We start from the raw sequence: 15,936 nt of genomic DNA on the forward strand, positions 1-15,936 counted from the left end.
TACTAAATCAGTAGTCAGTAATTCGGTACTGACATGATTTAACAAACTTTACTAAAATTGTCCGTTTATAAATTTTAAAATCATTAAGAAACTAAGGTTTCAACTACCTTAGCCAAAGTTAGCTTTGGATCAATTTGACTATTTATTTAAGTTATTTTTGGCATTTACCTCTTCGACGGTTTCGGTACTTATAAATCTTCGGATTTCAAATGTTTGGCTTTTGAGCGCTTCGGACGCATGAAGTTATCAAACGTTTTGTTTTCATTTTTTTTACATGTTCTACGAAAATACAATTTCAAAGTCAGGAATCTGTTAGTTGTCCATTCGTTTGGTGTGTTTGAGCTTTTGATTTAGCCATTCACCTAGGGACTTTCCGTTCTGACTTTCCACTGAGTTTGGAACTTTTGTTGTTTTACTTTTTAGCTCACCTGGCCCAAAGGGCCAAATGAGCTTTTCCCATCACTTTGCGTCCGTCGTCCGTCGTCCGTCGTCGTCCGTCGTCGTCGTCCGTCGTCGTTTACTTTACAAAAATCTTCTCCTCTGAAACTACTGGGCCAAATTAAACCAAACTTGGCCACACTCATCATTGGGGTATCTAGTTTAAAAAATGTGTGGCGTGACCCTGCCAACCAACCAAGATGGCCGCCATGGCTAGTAATATAACATATGGGTAAAATGTAGATTTTGGCTTATAACTCAAAAACAAAAGCATTTAGAGCAAATCTGACATTTAGTAAAATTGTTTATCAGGTCAAGATCTATCTGCCCGGAAATTTTCAGATGAATTGGAAAACCCGTTGTTGGGTTGCTGCCCCTGAATCAGTAATTTTAAGGAAATTTTGCTGTTTTTGGTTATTATCTTGAATATAATTATAGATAGAGATAAACTTTAAACAGTAATAATGTTCAGCAAAGTAAGATTTACAAATAAGTCAGCCTGACCGAAATGGTCAGTTGACCCCTTTAGGAGTTATTCCCCTTTATAGTCAATTTTTAACCATTTTTCAAAAATTTTAGTTATCTTTTACAAAAATCTTCTCCTCTGAAACTACTGTGCCAAATTAATCCAAACTTGGCCACAATCATGTTTAAAAAATGTTTTCCATGACCCGGCCATCTTGATTTGATTAGAACATAGGGGTAAAATGCAGTTTTTGGCTTATAACTCAAAAACCAAAGAATTTAGAGCAAATTTGACATCGGGTAGAATTGTTTATAAGGTCAAGATCTATCTGCCCTGAAATTTTCAGATGAATCGGGCAACTAGTCGTTGGGTTGCTGCCCCCGAATCGGTAATTTTAAGGAAATTTTGCTGTTTTGGGTTATTATCTTGAATATTATTATAGATAGAGATAAACTGTAAACAGTAATAATGTTCAGCAAAGTAAGATTTACAAACAAGTCAACATCATCGAAATGGTCAATTGACCCCCTGAGGCGTAGCCGTAGGGTGTACAGGGTACTGAAGGGTGTTAAAATATCCATATCTACTGATATGAACGTAGATAACGAATTTATCCCCGGTCTTAGTCCGAATCGGGCGAGTTTTATGGAAATTCGGATACAAAGTGTAAGGTGAAAACAATTTTTTTTTCATTATCTAAAAAAGTTTCATTGAAATTTGGAAATTCTACATATTTTTTACGGGGTGTAGGGTACTACCTATGGTAGAACCCTACAGTTAGTCAAATAAAAGACGTGTTTAATACGGAGACAGAGAACTGGATTGAGTCAAATTTGGCGCTCAATGTTGTGAGAGTTACGACATAGATGGTGTGACGTCAACGTGGGTCATTTGCATAGCTAGGTCAGTAGTCCCAGTTCTCGAAAATGTGGCAGTCAAGTGAAGCATTTAATGAAATGAGTGTAAATGATCGCCATACTAGGACAAAATCGGTAATGAATTAAATATTTAATTACAAACATTATGGATAATCTACAGAATTCAATATTTAGAAGGAGCAATCATGGAACTAAGGACAACTTGCGTGAAGTTCCCCAGTAAAATGGTTAGCAACGTCCGGGGATATGGGTTAGCAACACCCAGGGGCTATGGGTTTTGTAACGACGTGCGTTAGCCAATCAAAATCCTAGATATACACTAAGCCGGGGATAATAGTTATTATTATTTGACTTAAAATGTGCAGGCGTTTAAATGTCGTACAGTTAAATAGAGTTTTTTGAAATTCTGGTCTGTTGGTTACGCCAGGAAGTTGTCTGCAATCAAATTACATTGTTCCATTTGTTAAGGTATTGGTTTTGAAATGTTTTGAAATAACCAATGATAATTGGTATAAGATTTACTATCTTAAGGCAAAATTAAATAATAATATATACAAATGACTTCAATCATCATTTCATCTATTGTTTAACCTATCAAAACTTCTTTTTAGACTCTAAAAATCATACATTAAGTAGTAGTTCATATTTAGATTTTAATGGATAAAAAAAATAATATGAGACATTTGAAGAAGAAAAAAAAAAAAATTTTGTTTTAACTTTTGTCCGCTTATTAAGTGTAATATCATCATTGTTTTCTCCTTTTTGTCTTTGTTTAATTTTGCATTTTTTTCTCGACACCTGGTAACTATATCTATATCCATTTTGGTACAACTGGTGAATTGTTTTTTTGGCAATCGACAATGACAGTCAGCAGCGTTTAGGAACATCCGTTGCTCGACCTGTTAGTCAAATGCGTTTTGTTAAAATATACTTTTTCATTAATTTGGTCTTTTGTAAAATGGTGTTTGCACTGTATTTAGATCCCTCTACCAAGATCTTCGTTTTGCAAGCCACGTATGATAATTGTGTTAATTCAACGCAATTATAGGTTTGAACGTTGTTTTCAACGTAGACATGTTTATGAATATATATGATAGATTGAATATCGTGTCGTATAGACGTTTTTGGTAAACATCTTGGTCGGGTTGTTGTCTCTTTGACACATTCCCCATTTCCATTCTCAATTTTATTAATATCATAAGACTAAACAAAAAAATTGAGATTTTTTTAAATATAAACTACCTGGTGCGAGTGGTCATTACCGTAAAGGGTGATTTTACTTTTATTTTTTTATAATAAATAAAAAGCATGTGCATACATTTGAATATGGTCATCCTCAAACATACTACGCAATACAAAGATCAATGTGCCCAAATATAATCAACCGCCTACATTATATTTGTTACAATATTTTTACACAAAGCAATTAATGTTTTTAACGTGGCATTCAAAAATATGTTACATAATCTGGATAAATTAACTGATTTACAAACTATAAATATGAATGTGCATCCATGTCGTGGCAAGATTGTTTCCAACAAGAATAGTTTCATCATTTAAGAAAACTTGAAGACCAGGTAAATTATTAATATCATAATTATGAAAATGGAATCGATCAAACATGATTAATGCCGTAGTGTCAACAGCTTAATAGTGTTCCGGATCACACTATTATAGACGGGAAGCCTTTCCATATAATATACCAAAAGTCTGTTTGGTAAAGTCTTATTTGACTTTTCAGACTCGAGGCTTACACGAAATGTGCGATCGACATTGTAATGAAACATATTTGTACAATTGTAGAAAAACAAACTCAAACTTCAATTTTTGAATTGTTCATTGTAATTGTTCATTGTAATTGCAAGTGTAATAGTTAATTTATGGTTGTTAGCTTTGCGTGTCGTTTATGAAGTTTCATCGTAACTACTTTTTTATGCAGCTTATCGAAATAGGTTGATAATGAATATTAAAATGGTTAAAACAAATATTTGAATTCGTTTACATTCAAATAAAGAAAACATGTAGAACAAATTGTACATTACATACGGTTTTTTTATGGGCAAATCAATCACAAATTATAATATTAAGGATATTGTGTTATTTATTTCACCAAAAGGACTACGTACTCGATCTAGTCCAACTCCGGGTACAGTATTGGTTTGCAGTGTTTTAGACCAATTGGTGGCCTTCGGCTGTTTTTAACTCTTTGGTGGGATTGTTGCTTACTCGACACACTGCCCGTTGTCATTCTCAATTTTATTGTTTGTACTATTTCTATGACTAGTATCATAAGTGTGCAGTTTAAACCTAAATTGCCGAATTATGGCAGATCTTGGTGAACTTGAAAACCCGATATTGTTATAAGCTAGAAAAACAAACTGTAAAAAGTGAAGAACCGACTGCCAATGAACTGTTTCTAAAACAAGGAAAATCTTTAATATTGAACTGATATATTTTTGCAATTTTATTAAAGACAACAATTACTCAAACAGTAGTTATTTACAATAGTAATTTTGAATTGAACTTAATTAGACAAAGAAATAAACAGTCAAACTCCAGTAAATGACAAACAAAATATTCAGGAGTGCAGACCTAATAACTAGTGTTAAGTTAGGAAAAAGAGCGACCAGCAGTTATGACACCGACCCATTGGAAGCCAAAGCTCATAAGCATACAATGCTTATAATCATTCAAGTATTCCGGTTGCGAGCTTTGTGTAAATAAAGACTTGACTATTGCTTTAGAATCATAACTACTGATTATAAAGAACTACCATTACTCAATATATATTTTTGTTTGATTGTTAAAAGGTATTAAATGCTGGCTTTCAGCAAGCGTCGAAAAAATAATCATCTGTTTATTATATACCTTTCCTGAACAAGATATATGTAAATATATATGAATATACATTTTCATACACGATGCTTTCCTTACGGTAACAGCATTCTCGCCTTCATTCATGTTAATATTATATATATGCATTAGTTAAGTAATTTTCTTTTTGCAGAACCGCTTATCAACTCTCAATTACAATGATTATGAGATCTGTTTTAACATGTATCTTGGTTGTTTCAATGTGTCGTACGAGTACAGGTAAGATTTTATCTGAGTCACGATTTTAAGTTACCAAAATGTCAAAATATGTATGTACTGAAACATTGTAAATGTTAATGTTTAAAAGTAATCAGGATGAACAATCAGACTAAATGAAAATATAGTTATCAATGTCAGGTGGTTATAGCGTTTGGATTCATGAACTCAAACATTTGAACGCCAATGCTGCTTTATCTATAAACATAGTTTAACCTTTACATCCAAACAAAACAATTCAAAAACTTCATAATTTCGCAATGTGTTTAAAACAATTGATCGTAATTCTTCCTGTGATACATTTGAAAGTAAAAACATTCAATCAAAACTGTGTGTTTTTCTCTGTTATTAGCAAGCTTAAGCTAACTTACAGATCATTAATTATAAATGTAAAACAGGAATTGCTTTAAGTACTGCAAACTCAAATTCTATTATTACTCAAGGTCTTTCCAAACCCGCCTGATACCAGTTCCCTAGATTAGTTCTTCCATTTGGAACTAATATGAATGAAGGAACTTCCATATCTAAGTATTTAGTCGGAAATAAATTATATTGTGGCATAATGAAATATCGCCTCGCGTTCAGCAAGACAAGACAAAAAGTTATCTCAATACCAGAAACGGAAACAAGCGAGACGATTTTGATTTTGAAGTTTAGATTCTATGCACCGTCGTTGTTTATTATCTTAATTATGTGTTTCAGTCCCCTATTTTGTCGTTGTGTATTTTTAATCTTTACTGATTATCCGTTTTTGTTTCTAAATTTCGACACTATGTGATTGTGCTATGGTGACTGTTGAGTTCTTGTCTTTATGTTTTGCTATGTTCTTTGTCTACATGTTTTTTTTCTGTCAAAACAGTTATTTGTTTTTAAAGTACGATTGTATAACACTAATGCCCTCTGTGCCCCAATTTATGACAGATTTCTACAAAAGGAAGTGCCTGTACCAAGTCAGTAATATGACGATTATTTTCCGTTCGCTATACTTGTATGTATTTTTGCCATTTAATAAAGGTCTTTTCGTTTTGAATTTCCTTCCGAGTTTGGTTTTTTTGTAATTTAACTTTTGACTGATCAAATTCATAAGTCTTTTGAAATGAAAATGCAAATGAATGGAATACGATGGCGGAAAAAAAGGAAATGAAACCCGTCGTCAAAAAATACATTTGTAGATGGCAACATACTATATTCAACACTAATGTATGCATTAAATAAGATGACCATTACTTCTGAAAGTGTGCATAGTGTGCTTAATGTGTATATAGCTAGGTTACCACACTTTTCCTGTATTCGTTTAGCTATAAAACATTCGGGAAACTACATGTTGTAGGTGTGGAGAAATCAATTAAACAAATTACCTGCAATTATTGATATATGTGCACAATTAGTTAATCGTCGATTAAGCTGTTCCCCTAGATTGATTGATTGATTGTTGGTTGCTTAACGTCCAGTGTCCCCTAAATAGAGTATCATTTTATATATAACATCTACATATTTACACAAAGTCCCCCTCTTTTTTCAATATAAATTATAGATATACTTTGACTGTTATTTACATCTTTTTCAGGCTGTATACGTGGTAAGAATATTATATAAACAATTTTAGTCATATAAATAACAGTTTTGCACAAGGATTTGAAAACAAAAATGTTCTATTTTACTTGTATGGGTAATCAGTAAAAATTCTGAAGGAAACAAAGGTTATATAAAGAAACACAACAATGTCCAACAAGAAACCAATTATTCGTGTCTCGGTTTGGTTCGATACCCGGTACTACTGAGTAATACTTGAGTCCTCATTTACCACATTATTAAAACTGATCCTGCATTAGAAATATGTAGTTATGATTATCAGAATAGTTTATATGACAAAAAACATTTATCTACATTTATATCAAATCTACCAATATTTATAAAAATTGTACTTTATGGATAATTTATATTTCGGTATCATTAATCAAGAAATATTGTATCGCATGATAATCATGTGATTACAGACATAAAACATACCACTATTTACTACAGACTTATGTCAGCTTTAAGATCTTATTTTCCTCCCTTCAACATTTCCTATCATGATTTTCTTGATAGAGGTTTGCTGCTCACAAGGAAACTATTCAACCAAGAGTTCCAAATGGTTAAGTTAAAATCATCACTTCGTATATTTTACGGACGCCATCACGAGTTGGTTGACCGTTATGGAATAACCGTTTCCATAACCGTTTCATAAATGATATCGGATATGTTCCTTACGTCGTAACTACATTCCCCTTTCCTTTCATGAATGTGACCTACCGAATTAGACTATTTACCGGATTTGTTATCCAGAAGCAACACGACGGGTACCACATGTGGAGCAGGATCTGTACTATTGTTTGTCTGCTTTAATTTTTAGCCTTGGCGTTGTCAGTTTTTTTTTCGATTTATGAGTTTGACTGTCCGTCTGGTATCTTTCGTCCCTCTTTCAATCCAAAACACAACACTTAAAAGTTTTGATTATTAAAATAGTTTTATAAGACAATGTCTGACTGCGTCAATCACAACTAGCAAAATTCGTACTTTATAATTGTATGCCGTTTTCAAAAGTCAATAAATTGTAAAACTTTTCGATTTATATTTTTTCCCGATTTGCATGTATTGATGTAATGGGTCGATTATCCAAGTCCTTTCTTTTTATTTATATCTCAGAATATTTAATCATGTAAAAGAAAAAGATCAATCAACACTGTCATGTTTGAAATGTTTAACCAAAAAGTGTATGTGTGTATCAAGTTTGTATAGTGTTTATTAACAAGTACAAAATTTATAATAGAAAACTGACAGCAGTATACAATATTTTAGAGTAATACTTTTTTATTCTTGGGCATGTCATGTGCACTAAAGTGTACTTGTATAATTAGATTTTTAACGATTTTTAAATCCTTTTTGCAGCTGCATTTACAGCGACATTTCCTTTAGAAAAAATAAGTTGTATAACCGTTCTAAATGCACAACCAGTGCCGACAGGAAGTATTGTCAAATACGGCACTAAGCTTATTAATGGTGACCTAGCCTCTAACTATGATCCCGTTACGAGTATATATACTGTTCCGCTCAATGGTATTTATAAAGTGACTGTAACGATGATGTCAGGCCTTGTAACCGGTCATACTACTCTAAGGAAGAATGGAGAGATTGTAGTGTGGCTATTCACCTCCAAAGAATATGATATGGCAACCCAATCTATCAATTTACAAATGCAGCGTGGAGACAAGCTATGGGTACAAATGAACAATGGGTCAAGTCTTTTTAGTGTTTATAATACTTTCAGCGCAGTTTTGATAACACTTACATAATGTCTACAAAATGTAACGTATGGGCAATTTGCAAGTTTACATTTGGTAACATTTTAAAGTTGGTATTTGTTTTGACCTGCCAATGAATATGAAAGTAACATGAAATACACATAAATGTTAATTAAATATTAATATTCAATATGTAATAAATGTCAATAACAAGAACATTGTTTTAATGTGCAGCTATCCAACAACAACAGTATACGATGATGTATAAAAAGTGTTCCAAAGGGTACCTAATTGAGATTGTCAAAAATTAATGGCGACTGGAACATAATACATTGTCTTTATATGTATGTTGTCACTATCTTTTTAAAGGACCAGGTTTTTAATCCAGAGCACTCAGCATGTATTGTGATACTGCTTTTTCTCGACTGAAAGAAAGGAGTCGATTGTAATCAACATAAGCAACGTTCTTCGTCAGTTTGTTCTTATTGTATGCTTCAGATATACTTATAGCACCTAAATATTTAATTGTAATCATGCATATCAGGAAATTATTTGATACATCATTCAGAACAATACCTAATCCCTATTACATGTGACTATTCTTACTCGCCTTATATTCACAGCCCCTATGTCCATGTTATTACTAGCATGCGGATTTAGTCATAATGTTACATGAACATCTCCGAAAGGTGATACATTATGATTCTAAGTTAAGAGAACCACATCATATATAGACGTTATTATTATTATTATTTCAAAATAATTTTGAGAAAAACGCCATAGCATAGGCTACACGAAAACAGTTTGAAATGGAGACTTTATCAGAATGGGTCAACAGTTTGAATTTTTCGAAAAACTAAGGATTTTCTCATCCCAGGAATGGATTACCTTGGCCGTATTTGGCACTACTGTTTGGAATTTTGGGTCCTCAATGCTCTTCAACTTTCTACTTGTTTTGCGATATAACTATTTGGATATGAACGTCACTGGTGAGTCTTATGTAGACGAAATGCGCGTCTGGCGTATTAAATTATAATCATGGTACCTTTGATAACTTTTTCAAATAGGTCTATGATAAAACGTCGTATTCATAAGTTGAAAAACTTTGTCGATAAAAGTCTGTTTACAGAGACAAAGATGCTGGATGTTGTTGATCATCTCTTCACGATAATTATGTTGTTACCCCCCCCCCCCCTTTCCCGACAAACTTAGAACAAATTATAGTGTCCTTGTATGAAAATCACTCTACTACAACATTAGACAAGGAAGACATTTTGCAAATCAGAAGTCCGTCATGGATTGAAGGAACATAACATTCAACAGCAAATCTGAAGACTTGTTTGTATAGGATATCAAATTCAATATCAAATATAGGAAATTCCATACATATAATGGCCCATTGCCGGCTTATTGGACTACTAAATCAGTAGTCAGTAATTCGGTACTGACATGATTAAACAAACGTTATTAAAATTGTCCGTTTATAAATTTTAAAATCATTAAGAAACTAAGGTTTCAACTACCTTAGCCAAAGTTAGCTTAGGATCAATTTGACTATTTATTTCAGTTATTTTTGGCATCTACCTCTTCGACGGTTTCGGCAATTATAAATCTTCGGATTTCAAATGTTTGGCTTTTGAGCGCTTCGGACGCATGAAGTTATTAAACGTTTTGTTTTCAATTTTTTTACATGTTCTACGAAAATACAATTTCAAAGTCAGGAATCTCGTAGTTGTTCATTTTTTGGTGTGTTTGAGCTTTTGATTTAGCCATTCACCTAGGGACTTTCCGTTCTGACTTTCCACTGAGTTTGGAACTTTTGTTGTTTTACTTTTCAGCTCACCTGGCCCAAAGGGCCAAGTGAGCTTTTTCCATCACTTTGCGTCCGGCGTCCGGCGTCGTCCGTCGTCGTTAACTTAACAAAAATCTTCTCCTCTGAAACTACTGGGCCAAATTAAACAAAACTTGGCCACAATCATCATTGGGGTATCTAGTTTAAAAAATGTGTGGCGTGACCCTGCCAACCAACCAAGTTGCGCCATGGCTATAAATAGAACATATGGGTAAAATGTAGATTTTGGCTTATAACTCAAAAACAAAAGCATTTAGAGCAAATCTGACATTAGTAAAATTGTTTATCAGGTCAAGATCTATCTGCCCTGAAATTTTCAGATGAATCGGAAAACCCGTTGTTGGGTTGCTGCCCCTGAATCAGTAATTTTAAGGAAATTTTGCTGTTTTTGGTTATTATCTTGAATATTATTATAGATAGAGATAAACTTTAAACATTAATAATGTTCAGCAAAGTAAGATTTACAAATAAGTCAGCGTGACCGAAATGGTCAGTTGACCCCTTTAGGAGTTATTGCCCTTTATAGTCAATTTTTAACCATTTTTCAAAAATTTTAGTTATCTTTTACAAAAATCTTCTCCTCTGAAACTACTGTGCCAAATTAATCCAAACTTGGCCACAATCATGTTTAAAAAATGTTTTTCATGACCCGGCCATCTTGATTTGATTAGAACATAGGGGTAAAAGGCAGTTTTTGGCATATAACTCAAAAACCAAAGAATTTAGAGCAAATCGGACATCGGGTAAAATTGTTTATCAGGTCAAAATCTATCTGCCCCGAAATTTTCAGATGAATCGGACAATTAGTTGTTGGGTTGCTGCCCCCGAATCGGTAATTTTAAGGAAATTTTGCTGTTTTGGGTTATTATCTTGAATATTATTATAGATAGAGATAAACTGTAAACAGTAATAATGTTCAGCAAAGTAAGATTTACAAACAATTCACCATCACCGAAATGGTCAATTGACCCCCTAAGGAGTTATTGTCCTTTATAGTCAATTTTTTACAATTTTCATAAAATTTGTAAATTTTTATTAACATTTTCCACTGAAACTACTGGACCAAGTTAATTATAGATAGAGATAATTGTAAGCAGCAAGACTGTTTAGTTAAGTAAGATGTACATCACATCACCAAACACAATATTGTCACGAATCCATCTGCTTCTTTTGTTTACTATTAACATAGACCAAGGTGAGCGACACAGGCTCTTTAGAGCCTCTAGTTTCTCTCTAGTGGCATAAATGTTAGTTATGAATTTCAAACAAGCGTGGTTAACAAGTGACTGATTATTGTCTATATAGAAGAGGTACGAAAGATACCAAAGGGACAGTAAAACTCATAAATCGAAAATAAACTGACAACTCCATGGCTAAAAATGAAAAAGCCAAACAGACAAACACTAGTACACATGACACAACATAGAAAACTAAAGAATAAACAACACGAACCCCCTCAAAACTTAGGGGTGATCTCAGGTGCTCCAGAAGGGTACATATATCCTGCTCCACATGTTGATTATGTAATAACAAAGCCGGTAAATAGTCTAATTCGGTAGGTCACATTTATGAAAGAGAAGGAGATTGTAGTTACGACGTAAGGAACATATCCGATATCATGTGTAAAACGGTTATTCCATAACGGTCAACCAACTCGTGATGGCGTCCGAAAAATTTACGAAGGGATGATTTCAACTTCACCATTTGGAACTCTAGGTGTAATAGCTTCCTTGTGAGCAGCAACCCTCTATCAAGAAAATCATGATAAGACATGCAAGCACGGGAATATCGTACCAATTGGGAGATATATACCCCGTATGCAGGTGCTGCTTGAATGTTGCTACTTAGAAATGGAAAGTTCACAATTGGAAAGCTGAAATCATCTCTTTTGTCGTAAAGTTTTGCTTTCAACTGACCCTCATCGTCAATTTCTAGATGTAAGTCAAGATATTAGACCGACTTAATTACATTAACGGTACCAATTTTTCTGCACTAGATGCGCATTTCGACAATACATGTCTTTTCAGTGATGCTCGTGGCCAAAATATGTAAAATCCAAAGCTTATATAAAAGATGAAGAGCTATAATCCAAAATTTCCAAAAAGTATAGCCAAATCCGTGAAAGGAATCAGAGCTTTGCATGAGGGAGATACATTCCTTAATTTATAATAATTTGTAATATTTTGTAACAGCAAATTTAATAACACAAAAAATCCGTATTTTCATGCCAGTACCGGAGTACTGGCTACTGGGCTGGTGATACAACTGTATCTGTAGTATCCTTTATCTCTAGTTCGATGGGATAGATGCGTTCCACATAGTCACCTAATTTTGAATTATTTAGTGAAAGGACATCATCTATATAGCGGAAAGTAGAGTTAAATGATATCGCTTACTTCTTATCTTTCTTCCTAAGAAGTTCCTGCATGACGTCAGCCTCATTATAATTAAGAAACAAAGGATCGGACGTAAGGGGCCGAAGGTATTCCACTGAATTTTTTTCGCTCCAACAAAACCAAGTCAAATCAATATATTAAAGACGTAATCCAGAGTATAAGTATACTGAATAGGTACCTACTGGGTAGATAGTTGAATTAAAACTACATTTGTAGCTGGTTTTAATAACTTTGATAAATATACGGACAAAAAAACCACATTGATGATAGCAAGTTCGGATATCAACAGTGCTGATGTCAGCCATATTAAAAACTTACCCGAGTCATACAAAAACGCAGTGAAAAATTGTCAGATGGCTGATAATCAAGTTGAAAACCCTTTGAATCCACATGAGATTTTAGGTTCTGTTAAACCCGTTTTCCTGCTAGAGAAAGATCTGTTTGGTGATGTCAAATCAAACATAGACCAGTTTCTCAACCATGTTGAACTTTACAAATCTATTGATCATGTTTTTAATACTAGCAACCTCAAAGGTTTGCAAAGGATAAAAGGGATGTGGCGCATTTATCCTGACTCTGAAACTGACAGAGACATTCAATAACAAAGGGACTGGTTATAACGAAAAAGCTTTAAAAAATCTATACCCGCAATCCTAATTCAAAGGTATACGATCATGACAATCCTTATCACTGGCGTGTTGGAGTCAAGAACATCCCTTGCTCTGCTGAAGATGAACAGATTATAAGGGCGGTAGAAAATTTAGGAGGTATAGTCCACACATTGGACAGAGAGCGACTCAGAGTTGACGATTTTCTCACCAATTGCCAAACAGGAGACAGAATATTATACTGAGAAACGATGGAAAAGGTCTTACCTAGAACTCTAAGAATCGGTAAATATATGGCCGTTTTGCTACAAAAAAAGCAGAAAACTGATTCCTCTCAGCTTACATGTAACAAATGTCTGCAAACTAGGCACGTGCTCAGAGAATGTCCGAATGAATGGGTATGTACAACATGTAATAACCCAAGTCATAAGAAAGCTGGATGTCCAAATTTCGGGACCGTTATTGACAACGCCCAAGAACATCCAGCCAATGTCAACAATGATAGCATGCATGAATCTGAAGATTCGACAAGTGAAGAAGAAATTTTAATATATCTAAACAAACAAACACTGAAAAGATGGGAACCAATAACCAGTCTCCGTTTTTTACAAAAGTTCAATGTGACAAGCGCAAGTTTCAGCTATAACGCTTCAAATAAAAAGGATGCAGCTCTTAATATGAACGAGCCTGAACACGAAGGCAATTCAGCAGCTAAACACAACAATGAAATTAAAAAAGCAAAAGCTAAAGCTTAAAAAAAGTCTGGCAAAAAAACCGGTCCACAGCAACTTAATAAAGACGAGGAGAATCCTAATCAATCAACATTATTCTTTCATTTCCAAGGAAACAGCAATATTGGAACACCTGATGGACGCAAAGACAAACGCCCAGCAACAACACCAACCGACCAAATTCACGAACGTACATCAAATAATAAGAAACCAAAGGGACCTAACTATCAGCAAGCTCAACTAAATGTAAATACACTTTATAAACATTAAATAGTATAATTATCTAGCTATTTTCATGAACATTTGTATATATTTACTTGTTTCTGTGTTTTTATTTATAGTGTAAAAAACAAACAAATAAAAGAGCTTTTTGCACTAAAGGATTGTATGTGTCCAGTTGATGTTATGGTAAACATAAACAATGTTTTCATTTTATGTTTTTCCATGACTTTTATTCATTATGTAAAAAAACAAAAAAAAGAATACGATATAATATTAGATTATATATGTTTGAATGATGATATCGAAAATGAAAATAACTTATCTTCCATTCATACTGTATATTGTATTTGTGTTGATAAAAGTAGAACATGTATATTATCCAATCAAAAAGAGAAATATGACACAACACTAGATCATATGTTCTCAGTTGACGATGTAGAAATAGAAAACAGTGTAATATGGAACGCCAACACTGTCTTATTATGCCCATTTTTCATTATATGTTGTGCATTTACCTTTATATGATGTGCATTTACCTTTATATGATGTGCATTTACCTTTATATGATGTGCACTTGTCATCATATGATGTGCAAATATCCTTATATGATGTGAAAACATCATTATATGATGTGCAAACATCATTATATGATGTGCAAACATACTTATGTGATGCGCATATATACTTATATGATGTGCAAATATACTTATATGATGTGCAAATGTTCTTTTAGATATTTGGATGATATATTGGCTCTAAATAATGACGACTTCAGTATGTATACTAAAGAAATTTATCCTGTAGAACTTACTTTAAATAAAGCTAATGATAACAATGACCACTGCCCTTTCCTCGATCTTGATATCTATATCATAAACGGGAAGCTTAATACAAAAATTTATGATAAAAGAGATGATTTTTCATTTCCTATTGTTAATTATCCATTTTTAGATGGTGACGTTCCCTTGTCACCATCTTATGGTGTTTATATATCTCAACTTGTACGATTCGCTCGTGTATGTAACAATGTATTAGATTTTAGCGAGAGAAATTTATGTATTACTGAAAAATTATTACACCAGGGTTTTCGATATCACAAACTGGTCAAAACATTTACTAAATTTTATCACCGGTATAAGGAAATAATTCGTAAATATAACTCAACATGCAGACATCTTATACGTTCAGGTATTTCACATCCAAAATTTTATGGAAATATAAGGATATTTGCACATCATATAAGGATATTTGCACATCATATAAAGGTGTTTGCACATCATATAATGACAAGTGCACATAATATAATGACAAGTGCACATCATATAAAGGTAAAAACACAGGATATAAAGGTAAATGCACATCATATAAAGGTAAATGCACATCATATAATGAAAATGGTCATAACAAGACAGTGTTGGCGTTCCATAGTGTAATGTTTAATTTATCTTATATGTATGTTTATTCACAAAATACCAGCAAACACATATGTCTGGAAGAAACAGCTAATTATAAAACAAACATTAAACATATAAAACAAGTTGCTTTCTTAAAAAAAGAAATGCAATCGTAAACCCAAATGCTTGTTTGGCATTATATATATATTAGATAATTGTTTAATAAAGATGTATTGTCTTATATTACTTTTGTTGACATTGCCTGTTTATTTAATGTAATACCGGCTTCACACATAAAGGTATATAGATCCGACGTACGTCAGTCGTGGTAAAAAAAAATCATGCACGCTACCAATACGCTAATAATTTTGATGCATTCAACCTGTCAATCATATCTGTATCGTGTGCACAACGAGCTTAAAGCGTGTATTGGGTGTGCGTAAAGCGTACCTAAGCGTTTCTCCTAGTCTTTCTACATCCCCAACTGCAGGTCTGTCTATATGTGAATGTTTGTCAATACGTCTGTCACATTCGCCCGTCTGTTTACATGTTTACCAGTCCGTCTATGTCCACTGAT

The 15,936-nt window shown here is 33.3% G+C and overlaps 1 protein-coding gene across 1 annotated transcript; it reads left to right on the forward strand.

Moving 5' to 3' along the window:
* The first annotated feature begins 3,217 nt into the window (after positions 1-3,217).
* On the forward strand, positions 3,218-8,372 carry LOC139522412 (complement C1q-like protein 2). Its single transcript, XM_071315928.1, has 4 exons — positions 3,218-3,359; positions 4,790-4,875; positions 6,440-6,451; positions 7,804-8,372. The coding sequence occupies exons 2-4, from the start codon at positions 4,815-4,817 to the stop codon at positions 8,205-8,207; spliced, it is 477 nt and encodes a 158-aa protein (XP_071172029.1). The 5' UTR covers positions 3,218-3,359; positions 4,790-4,814; the 3' UTR covers positions 8,208-8,372.
* Positions 8,373-15,936: the final 7,564 nt, after the last annotated feature.

This window comes from Mytilus edulis, chromosome 5 (assembly GCF_963676685.1).
Source record: "Mytilus edulis chromosome 5, xbMytEdul2.2, whole genome shotgun sequence".
Taxonomy (NCBI): Eukaryota; Metazoa; Mollusca; class Bivalvia; order Mytilida; family Mytilidae; genus Mytilus; species Mytilus edulis.

Coding starts and splice junctions, on each gene's coding strand:
- LOC139522412 (XM_071315928.1), top strand. CDS start 4,815: ATGATTATGAGATCTGTTTTAACATGTATCTTGGTTGTTTCAATGTGT.